This window comes from Tursiops truncatus, chromosome 6 (genome assembly GCF_011762595.2).
Source record: "Tursiops truncatus isolate mTurTru1 chromosome 6, mTurTru1.mat.Y, whole genome shotgun sequence".
In the NCBI taxonomy this organism is placed as follows: Eukaryota; Metazoa; Chordata; class Mammalia; order Artiodactyla; family Delphinidae; genus Tursiops; species Tursiops truncatus.
In genome coordinates, this window is record NC_047039.1 from 51,633,795 (window position 1) to 51,646,382 (window position 12,588).

General features: G+C 34.8%; 1 protein-coding gene across 1 annotated transcript in view; it reads left to right on the top strand.

Moving 5' to 3' along the window:
- The window catches only part of FREM1 (FRAS1 related extracellular matrix 1), a 153,138-nt gene that overhangs the window by 81,680 nt on the left and 58,870 nt on the right, over positions 1-12,588 (top strand). Inside the window, exons 18-20 of the mRNA XM_033858083.2 lie at positions 3,684-3,880; positions 7,344-7,566; positions 12,150-12,294. Coding sequence (XP_033713974.1) covers positions 3,684-3,880; positions 7,344-7,566; positions 12,150-12,294 — 565 coding nt within the window. The remainder of the gene's footprint in view (positions 1-3,683; positions 3,881-7,343; positions 7,567-12,149; positions 12,295-12,588) is intronic.

Sequence of the window (12,588 nt, forward strand, 5' to 3'; positions counted from 1 at the left end):
ATGAAACTGAATTGATTTTTTAAAAGATAAATGAAATTGGCAAACTTCTAGCTAGACTTAACAAGAAGAAAAGAGAACTCAAATAAATAAAATCTGAAATGAAGGAGGAAACATTACAACTAATACAGAGGATCATAAGAGACTACTCTGAACAATTATACACCAACAAATTGGACAACATAGGAACATAAAACTTACCAAGTCTGGATCATGAAGAAATTAAAAATCTGAACAGACCAATAATCAGTAAATAGATTTAATCAGTAATCCAAAACCTCCCAAGTAAGAAAAGCCCAAGATCAGATGGCTTCACAGGTGATTTCTACCAAACATTTAAAGAAGAGTTAGCGCTCATTTTTCTCAAACTCTTCCAAAAAAAATGAAGAGGAGGGAATGCTTCCAAACTCATTTTACAAGGCTAGCATTACCCTGATACCAAAGACAGATAAAGATACTACAAGAAAAGAAAACTACAAATCAATATCTTTGATGAATATAGATGCAAAAATTCTCCACAAAGCAATAACAAACTGAATTCAACAGCACATTAAAAGGATCACACAACATGATCAAGTGGGATTTATATCTGTGATGCAAGGGTAGTTCAGCATATGCAAATCAATAAATGTGATACACCACATTGATAGAATGAAAGACAAACATCCTATGATCATCTCTATAGGTGCAGAAACAAACATTTAACAAATTTCTACATCCTTTTAAGATTAAAAACTCTCAACAAATTGTGTATAGAAGGAACATACCTCAACATAATAAAGCCTGTATATGCAGAACCCACAGCTGGCATCATAGTCAACAGTGAAAGGTTGAAAATTTTCCCTCTAAGATAAGGAACAAGACAGAGGTGCCCACCCTTATCATGCCTATTCAGTATAGTACTGAAAGTCATAGTCAGAGCAATTAGGCAAGAAAAAGAAATAAAGGATGTCAAATCAGAAAGGAAGAAGTAAAATGTTTCTGTTTGCTGATGATATGATATATAGAAATTCCTAAAGACTTCACCAAAAACTGTTAGAACTAATCAACAAATTCAATAAAGTTTCAGGGTACAAAATCAACATACAAACATCAGTTGTATTCCTATACACGAACAATAAGCTATCCGAAAAAGAAATAGAGAAAACAATCTCATTTATTATAGCATCAAAAACAATAAAATATTTAGGAATAATTTTAACCAAGGAAGTGAAAGATTTATATGCCAAGAACCATAAGACATAGAATTGATGTCTTGATGAAAGACACTGAAGAAGACACAAATGGAAAGACATCCCATGTTCATGGATTGAAAGAGTTAATATTGTTAAAATGTCCATACCGCCCAAAGCTATCTATAGATTCAGTGCAATCCCTATCAAAATCCCAATGGCATTTTTTACAGAAATAGAACAAACAATCCTAAAATTTGTATGGAACCACAAAAGACCTCAGATAGCCGAAGCCATCTTGAGAAAGAAGAACAAAGCTGGAGGCATCACACCTCCTGATTTCAAGCTATTATTACAAAGCTATTGTAAACAAAGCAGTATGGTATTAGCATAAAAACAAGCACATAGATCAATAGAACAGAATAGAGAGCCTAGAAATTAATTTTTAATGAAGGAGCCAAGAATATACAATGGGCAAAGCACAGTCTCTTTGAGAAGTGGTGTCGGGAAAAATGGACAGCCACATGCAAAAGAATAAAACTGGACTACTATCTTATGACACAACAAAAATTAGCTCAAAATGGATTAAAGACTTGAACATAAGACATGAAACCATAAAACTCCTAGAAGACAACATAGGCAGTAAGCTCCTTGACATGGGTCTTGATGATGATTTTTTTAATTTGACACCAAAAGCAATGGCAAAAAAGCAAAAATCAACAAGTGGGACTACATTAAACTAAAATGCTTCTGCACAGAAAGAGAAACAATCAACAAAATGAAAAAGTTACCTATAGAAAGGGAGAAAATATTTGCAAACCATATATCTGGTAGGAGATCAATATCTAATATATATAAATTACTCATACAACTCAATACAAAAAGCCCAAACAATCTGATTGAAAAATGGGTAGAGGACTTGAGTAAACATTTTTCTGGAGAAGATGTACAAATGGTGGAACAGGTACATGGAAAGGTGTTCATCATCCCTAATCATCAGGGAGATGCCAGTTAAAACCACAATGATATATCATCTCCCACCTGTTAGAATGGCTATTATCAAAATGGTAAGAGATAACAAATGCTGGCGAGGATGTGGAGAAAAGGGAACTCTGGTGCACCGTTAGTTGGGAATGTAAATTGGTACAATCACTATGGAAGTTCCTCAAAAAATTAAAAATAGAACTTCCGTATGATTCAGCACTTCCACTTCTGGGTGTATATCCAAAAAGAATGAAAACAGGATATCAAAGACATATCTGCACTCGCATATTCATTAGAGGATTATTCATAATAGCTAACATATGGAAACAACCTAAATGTCCATTGATGGATGAATGGACAAAGAAAATGTGGTGTATATATATATATATATATATATATATATATACACACACACACACACACACACATACGTACATTAGGATATTATTCAGCCATGAAAAAGAAAGAAATGTTGCCATTTGCAACAACATGGATGGACCTCTGAGAGCATTATAGTAAGTGAAATTCATCAGACAAAGACCAATACTGTACAGTCTCACTTATATGTGGAATCTAAAAATATTGAACTCATAGAAACAGAGAGTAGAATAGTGGTTGCCAGGTGCTGAGGGTAAGGGTGAGGAGTTGCAGGAGATGCTGGTTGAAGGCTACAAACTTTCAATTATAAAATGATTAAATTCTGGGTATCTAAGGTATAGCATGATGACTATAATTAACAATACTTATTATACACTTGAAAGTTGCTTTTAGAGTAGAGCTTTGATGTTCTCATCATATCAACAACAGCAAAATAGTAGTTATATGAGGTGAATGATATGTTAATTAACCTTATTGTGATAAACACTTTGTGGTATAGAATGTTTCAAATCAACACGTCATACACCTTAAACTCACACGACAATATGTGCATTATGTCTCAATAAAGTCGGAAGAAAGAAAGATTAATTGCATTAAAGTTTATGCAGTTTCTCCTGTGACTCATACACAACACAGAGCATTTTTATCTTTTGATTTAAGGCAATGTCAGAATACCAAAATAACAGGTCAGTTAACTCCATTCATTCCTACCAGTTGATATGTAGTCAAGTAGGCAGATGATTGATGGACTCTTGTTTTGCCTTTATATGAAAGAGATGGTTCCTTTCTTGTTCAAGCATGACAAGAACTGCTCACACAGGAACACTGGTTTTAATCAAGGGAAGGAAAGTCTCTCTGACATTCATTCCAAGTATATAAAGAATGGTCATGAAGTTCCTATAATCCTAGTTAGCAGTTATTGCCCTTCCGTTCTCCATGAAAATTTTAATTGTTCCTTATAATTTACGGATATCTGTTTTTATGTTGATGGTTATAGTGATTATAGCAGCCCCTGAAGCTGATTGTTAGGTCAACTGCTATGACCTCTTATTTCCTCTGCTGAGAAATAGGCTATCGGATTAAGGATTAAGGACCAGTAACTTGGAAAAAAACGTTTTTCTTATTTATGTGCTCCATCTTGGTGTGCTCTAGCTTCGTTTCAGTGGAAAGACATGAAGGCTTTACACGTTAACTATGTGCAGTCCAGGCATCTGAGGATGGAACCAACAGCCGACCAGTTCATGGTGTATGTCACTGATGGGAAACGACGCTCCTTGGAGATACCATTTTACATTATAATCAACCCCACAAATGATGAAGCTCCTGATTTTATAGTGCGGAATGTTACTGTAAGAAAGATATCAGAATTTTCAATTTCTCTTTTATCATTTTCTAATTTTTATTTTCACCTAGCCCATTTACATTAGTCTATGTGCACTTAATACTTTAAGTTGATGAGAAGTAGAGAAGGCAGTAACCTGTTATGTAATGCAATCACTTGAAAAGTATTTTTCTAATAATAGTGATGTTGGTAATGATAATAATAATTGCTAACATATAACAGTTGCATGGTTACAATTATAGTTGCATATATAGAGAATGTAGTACTTACTAGGCTGTAGGTACTATTCCAAACCCTTTACATGTATTCATATTGAATCCTCGCAGTAGGCTTTTAGAGTGATGGCATTATTATTGCCATTTAATAACTGCAAAAAATGAGGCTTAAGAGGTTAAGTTAGTGGCCCAAGATCACAGAGCTTGGAAGTAAGTAGCAAGCAGGGGATAGGCGCCCAGGTGCTCTGATTCCACAGAGTGCCCTCTTAACCAGTGCTATAATAGCAAGGGCTCTTAATTCGTGAATCACAGGCATCTTTTTTTATACAGCTATTTATAAAGATATATGAAATGAAAAAATACAATCTGGACCATTATTTTTATGCACTTTGAAAATGTCTTTATATTATATAATAATATTTGTTAGTTTTATTTAAAAATTCAGACATACTTAAAATGGCCCAGCATATCACTGCTGAGACAACAACTGTTGTCTTAAAAAATAATAATAAATATCTATGGTTAAATAAGTTAGAATGTTGAGAAGCATACACAGTGAAGTATGAAATTCTCCCTCTTCAACAGCCCCTACCCATAGTCGCTCCCCATCAGTTGAGGTTTTAGTAATTAATTTCCACAGAAATAATTTGTGCACATGCCAGTGATATGTGTGTGTGTATATGATTTTTCTGTATGTTTTTACCTACAAATCAGGGATCATACTATACCCTACTCTCTACTTAAAAAAAAAAACCTTAATTACGTATATTGTAAATATTTTCATATCAGCATATAATCCTTTTTAAACAGTTCTAATGTTTATACAGTTATTTAAAACAGACATGCACATAGCAAATCCTGATTAAATGAATGAGCACAGGCTTTGGAGTAAGAGGGACCTGGTGTAGCTCTTTACTAGTTGTAGGGCCCTGGGTAAGTTATTTCTCTTTGTTTCTGTTTGCTCATCTGCAAAACGTGTATCAAATCTTCGTTTAGGGTAGCCATGACAATCATGATTGTCAGGCACATAGAAAACCCTTAATAAATAGGTGTCATTCATATTAGTCTTGTTATGTTTGTCATCTTTTTTCAGACATTGACCAAAGCACATATTATCTATTTTGAAACCATTATCTTGCCTTATTTTGCGCTAAAAATCATCAAACTCTAAATGCAAAAGTCTTTATTTGATTTTAATTTTCTACTGAATCTTAATGGTATATGAAAGCCACCTCAGGATGAGACTTAAGAGCCAGTTCCTGCTTTTCCTCTTCTGTTGGCACATGGATTTCTCCAGAGGGCACTTCAGTAATTATGAGAGAGAGAAAAGAATTACAGATGATTCCTTCTATACCTACCTCTATTGTCTTGTATCTGTCTAAGACTGGGGTTTCTGAAATAATTAGGCCACTGGGAATTTGTCTCTTGCTCTTCTCTGAAAGCAATCATGCTTTTTTTTTTTCCTGTGCATTCCTTAGAGAAGCTGTTGAAGAGTAACAAATATGGAGCCCCATGTGTTATTGGCAGAGCTGGCTTTAAGCTTCAAGTGATTTTTTAAAATAGTCATATTTATTTTGCCTTCTTGTGAAAAAGTGTATTTATTTTGTAGCTAGCTGGGCTTCCATCAAGTTGTGCTGCAACTTGCAAAGAAAAAATTGAGGTTTTAGTTTAAGTTATTATAATCCATTTCAAAGCTGTCTACTAGTGAGTTTCTGTATTTTACATCTCTTGATCTAAACCTATTTTTTATAATCTCAATAAACAATTGAATGTGCAAAAAAGAGTCCCACATTTTTTCAATAAAATTTCCCAGTCATCTTGTGAATGAATTTAGCATTTTGTAAATAAGAAAGGTTGCCATACAGTGAGTCCAGGAGCCCCAAGCTTTATAAAGACAGATAATTAGAACATCTTTTTAAGTTGCTTTATGAAAGTTTTTGGAGAAAAAGGCAAATTATCATCAAAGATGATTCCCTAATTCTATCATTGTGTATTAAATTATGATGCCATCTCAGTTTTTAATAAGAAAACCAGCATAATTTTAGCCCAAATATCAGATATTATGATTCTTTTTTATGCACGTTCAGGGAAGAGTGGTTGCAGAAAGGCTCTCTTCAAAGTCCTTAAGAGAGGCTGAAGGGAAAGGCCATTTTCACAAATCTAAACCGTATGTCTTCTTCAAAGCTAAAATGTCCACTCAGCCACGAAGACATTCCTGGGCTCTTCCACTCTTTTGCACTTCTTGTTTATCCATATTTAGTAGCACTAGATATTTTCTTCCTTGTGTTATAGTTATTGATGGACAGGCCATCACATTCTCATCTGACTTTGATCCTTTAGAGTATTCGTATTCCCACAGCATCCAGTGAACTGCAAATGCCCAATAAGCACATGTTAAACTTATACACTCATATTATTTAGATCTTGCTATATTTCACAATAGGAAACAGAAATACTTCTTTGTTCCCTTGCTATGAGAAAAAGAAGATAAAGATGACTAAGCACCGTGTCAGTGGTACTAATGGTACTGATGGTTTTAAATAACTAGATCCTACATGAAATGAAAAACATTCAATTCTCTTTATGCTTAAAGGATTATGAAACCTGAAGTGGGGTGCAGGGTCGTTCAGGAAGATTAGAGGTGTGAAGACTGGGAAGAGATGAGGGACCCAGAATTAAAATATATTCTATCGTGCATCCAAAAGCATCCTCTCAACTGTTGTTGACTGTAATTGAAACATAGAAGGTTTTACTACAATGACAAAAGTTAAAAACACCTAATACCCCCAGTGTGCATAGCAGATACTTGTGCCATTTCTAAAACAGAAACGTAAGAATTATGAAAGCAACAAGGTCCAGGAGATTAAAATAACAGGTTAGGATCTGAAGGCAGGGTCTATACCTGGTGACTTCCAGAAAGCAAGCATCCTTTTGGTTGCTTTTTCCCCCAACCTTTGAGTTATGAAATATATATATGAGATTCTATGTATCTCTCCTTTAGTCCCTCATGTAAATAAAGTGCTTTGAAATCTTCAAAAGAAAAATGTGAGAAAGATTAATAGATTTGTTCTTGTCTTCGAAGGTCACATTGAACCAGCAGTTTCTTTTTAGGACTCATTACACACACATCTCATGGAAAATTTGCATGGGTATCTTAAAATTATATAGGATATGTTAAAATTATTTTTTGAGCAGTTTGCCAAAAGAAAGACAGGTTTTATTTAGCATGCAGCTGACTTTCCTGTTTTTGTTTAGGTGTGTGAGGGTCAGATGAGAGAGCTGGATTCTTCCATCATTAATGCTGTTGACCGGGACATTCCCAAGGACCCCTTGCTGTTCAGCGTCACTCAGAAGCCACGTCATGGCCTCCTCATCAACGGGGTGTTTAGCAAAGACTTGCCTCAGTATAAGCAATCACCCAACCCTGTCCAGAAGCATGAACTTGTTTACAACTTTTCTATGGAACGTCTCAGGAATGGTATATCACGCTTCATTTCAGTTTGTTTGTTGTTGTTGATTTAATAATTTAACCCAGGAAAGATAATAATAAATCACAGAAAGAGGAAGTGAAGAAATGGCATTCACCTACATTCATTATCCCTCAAGGGTTTTCTCTGGGCTCTGGATTAATGCAGGGCATGAAGCCCCAGCTAGAGATAGTGGGTAATTGAAAAGGAAATAATATGTTTTCCTTCACTTTTCGAGCATCAATAAAAATGGTATTTGTGATTTTTGGTAGTTTACCCCAAGCTTTTTTTTTTTTTTTTGCGGTACGCGGGCCTCTAACTGTTGCGGCCTCTCCTGTTGCGGAGCACAGACTCCAGACGCGCAGGCTCAGCGGCCATGGCTCACAGGCCCAGCCACTCCGCGGCATGTGGGATCTTCCCGGACCGGGGCACGAACCCGTGTCCCCTGCATCAGCAGGCAGACTCTCAACCACTGCGCCACCAGGGAAGCCCTACCCCAAGCTTTTAATGTCATAATAAAAAAAATTTCTTTTTAAAACTATTGAGATTGTGGAACTAAATTGAAGAGATTTGTCTGCCCAAACATCCACATTTGAAACAAATATAGAACAAATATAATAACTCATTATTCTCTGAGGAGATAATTTGCCCTTTAAGGAAATGACACATTGGAATAGCAGCCTGAATTATTCTTTCATTACTCTTTCTGAAAAATTGATCTTATCCCATTTAACATATATATATAAATGCTTTTAAATATTTGAGAAAAGTGTGTTGGCTCTAGACTCACTGCCTACTTGCATTCTCCTTCCTGCCCTGCCTTCATGTATTCTGTTCACCCTGCCTGAGGGGTCCTTCCCTCTCCTTCCCCTGGCTACCCAGTACCAGCCTTCAGAACCAGTTCACTATCGACCTCCCTGTGGAGCCCACCTGCACACTCCAAACTCTTCCTTCTCTGTGTTTGATTTATCTAGCACTTGTTCCACATTTTTTTCTGTCTTTAAATTTTTCCTTTCCCCAACTAGAGCTCTCTGCCCCAAAGTTTATTTTGCAATAGTTGCACAATATCATATCATGTTTGAATTGAAAAAGCTAATTAACATACTTCTCAGTTTTTATCAATTGCAAAGAAAGAAATTCCAGAGCTTAAATGATGGTATTACCAAATGAATAACCCTGTGTAGGAAATAATACAATATATTGTTACAATATTTTCTTCAAATTTAAGGCCAAGGAAAAAGAAATAATAAATCAAATTTTACTCTCAGGAAAGTCAGTTTTTTGGGACTTCCCTGGTGGCGCACTAGTTAAGAATCTGCCTGCCAATGCAGGGGACATGGGTTCGATCCCTGGTCTGGGAAGATCCCACGTGCCACGGAGCAACTAAGTCCGTGTGCCACAGCTACTGAGCCTGCATGCCACAGCTACTGAAGCCTGTGCGCCTAGAGCCTGTGCTCCGCAACAAGAGAAGGCACTGCAATGAGAAGCCCATGCACCACAACGAAGAGTAGCCCCTGCTTGCCGCAACTAGAGAAAGCCCGCGTGCAGCAATGAAGACCCAATGCAGCCAAAAATAAATTAAATAAACAAATTTTTTAAAAGTCAGTTTTAAAAAAATAATATTCATTGTTTATTATTAAGTTAAATAAGTATTGTATGCATATTGTGTGAAGTTTGCACTACATGATCATTTTGAAGAAAAAAATTTTCATCTAAATTAATATTTTGGTGACATTCTCAGAGATTAGATTTTCACCTGTATTTTATTTTTGGTTCATTTATGGCTACATTAAAAAAAAAAACTTTAGTGTATTCTAACCTCTGCCTCCACCAAACATACAGAACTTAAAAACTACCATATTATGTAATCTGTTTTTTTCTTATCAATTATTATAAGCATCTTTTTACCTTTTAAATATTGAGAACATGATTTGTGATAATTACAGTGTTTCATTATATGGATATACTGCACTGTAATTTTATACAACTATCTCCTATTTTTAAATATGCAGATAACTTCATATTTTGATATTATAAGTTATATATCAATAAACATATTTTACATATATTTATGTAACATAAATCTTGGTGCCCATCTCTTAATATTTCTTTTGAATAAATTTTTATAATGAGATTGCTCGGTACAGAAAAGTCAGCATTTATAATACTTTTCGGGAAAAAGAATACCATTGCTACCACGTGCCTGGGTATGCCTTTTGTCCTAATCAATAATGGATATTATTTTTAAAAACCTTTGCAAACTTGGCGGTCATTAATAGTCTCTCATTGTTATCTTGATTGGAAGTTCTTAGATTGAGTGAGATTGAACATATTTTCATGTTTATTGACCAGATATGTATGTTTCATCTTTTGTGAATTTCCCGATAATATCCATTGCCCATTTTTCCATCAATTCGTATTGATTAATAAGGGATTGGTAAATACTGATGCTTTGTATTTTTGTCACATTACAATAAGTTTTTCCATGTTTTATTTGCCTTTAATTCATGTTTTTAAATACAGAAGTCAAAATTGTAGGTAGTAAAATTTATTGTTATTTTTCTTTATGTATTTTTCTTTTGTTTTTATATTAGGAAGATCTTCTACATCCAGGAATAAGATATTTATTTGTATTTTCTTCCAAATCTTTTAAAACAGCTTTATTGAAATATAACTCATGGGCCATAATATTCACCAATTTAAAGTGTATAATTCAGTGGGTTTCAGTGTATTCATCATCACAGTCGATTTTAGAACATTTTCGTTACCCCAAAAAAGTAATACAATACACATTAGCAGTCACTCTCATCCCTCCCTCCCCAAAACCCCGGGCAACCACTAACCTATTTTTGCCTCTATAGATTTGTCTGTTCTGAACATTTTACATAAGTGAAACCATATAAATGGAATATGTGATCTTTTGTAACTGGTTTATTTTATTTAGCATAATGTTTTCAACATTCACCCATATTGTAGCATGAGTCAGTACTCCATTCCTTTTTATTGCCAAATAATATTCAGTTGTATGGACATACCACAATTTATTTATCCATTCATCAGTTGATGGACATTAGGGTCACTTCCACTTTTTTGACTATTATGAATGATGCTGTTATAAACATTCATGTACAAGTTTATTATATGGGTATATACTATATATTCATTTCTCTTGGCTATATATCTAGGAGTGGAATTGCTGGGTCATATGTAACTCTATGTTTAACATTTTGAGGAACTGCCAAACTGTTTTCCAAAGTAGCTGTATCATTTTACATTTCTACCGGCAACATATAAGAATTCCATTTTCTCCACGTGCTCACCAACATTTGTTATTGTCTATCTTTTTAATTATAGCCATCCTAGTGTGTGTGTGTGAAGTACTATCTCCTTGTGGTTTTGATTTCCATTTCCCTAATAGCTAGTGGTGTTGAGCATCTTTTCATAGGTTTTTTGGCTATTTATATATCTTCTTATATCTTCTTTGGGAAAATGTCTACACAGATCCTTTGCCCATTTTGTAACTGGGCTGTCTTTTACTATTGAGTTGTTAGAGTTCTTAATACATTCTGGATACTAGATCCTCCCTTATCAGGTATATGATTTGTAAATATTTTCTCCAGTTCTGTGGGTTGTCATTTTGCTCCCTTGATGGTTTCCTTTGGAGTTCAAATTATCTATGTTTTTGTTGTCGTTTTGTTTTGTCACTTGTACTTTGTGTCTTATCTGCAAAACCATTGCCTAACCCAAAGTCACAAATGTTTTCTTCGAACAGCTTTTCTAGCTTAGCTCTTGGTGTTTAGGTCTATGACCCATTTTGAGTTAATTTTTGTATATAGTGTGAAGTAGGGATCCAATTACATTTTTTTGGCCTATGGATGTCCAGTTGTCCCAGCACTATTTATTGAAAGACTACTCTTTCCCCATTGAATGGTCTTGGTGCCCTTGATGAAAATCAGCTGATCAGATATGTATGAGCTAATTTCTGGGCTCTCTTTTATTAGGTTCCTCTGTATCTATTCTATGCCGGTACTACCCTATCTTGATTACTGTAGCTTTGCAGTAAGTTTTGAAAATGGAAAATGTGAGTCCTCCAACTTTGTTCTTTTTTTTCCCAAGACTGTTTTAGCTATTCTGGGTCTCTTGCATTTCCATATAAATGTTATATAGGTTTTTAAAAATAGTTTTATAATTAAGTTTTGATTCATCTAGAGTTTATTTTGGTTGTTGGCTTGAGGTAGGGATCTAACTATGAATTTCTCTATGTAATGAACTAATTTTCTGTTTCATTTAAACACTCTGTCACCATTGTTCTCCTGCAGTTTATTAAATAATATTTACTTTCTCACTGATTGTAAATAAGATCCTTATCAAATACTAACTTATTTAAATAGGAACTTTTATTGAACGAGGACAGGTGCTCTTACTTCATAAAACAGTTTGATTTATGCATTTATCAATGCAACCTTATTGTATTGATTAATGAGCTAATGCTAATACCAATGCCTTGGAGGTTAAAACAAATTATCTGTGACGTGCTTTGAAGTGGTTCGATCATAAAAAAGATTTACTTTCTCTCTTTTTTCCCGTTTTCCAGGAATGAGGTTGATGTATTTGCATGATGACTCAGAGAGCCTTGCTGATGACTTTACAATCCAGTTGTGGGATGGGAAACATAAGATACTTAAAACCATTTCTGTAGAGGTCACCCCAGTTAATGATGAGAAACCAGTGCTGAGCAAGTAAGCTACCTGAAAAGAGTGCCTTTCAAATTCTGTATAAAATTCTGAGGTCTGGAAGACTAGATGCAAATGGAATGTGTGTCCTCAAGAGAGAAACAAGTCTTTGACAGCTCCTGCCTGTTACAACTTGCCCCACCTAGTCAGGCACCTAGAACCTTTGGTGCAAATATTAGTTAATATAACTTCTCCTTAACAATTCTCTAATTAGCCTTTTAAAAATTAATTTTTATTGAAGTATAGTTGCTTTACAATGTTGTGTTTCTGCTGTACAGCAAGGTGAATCAGTTATATGTG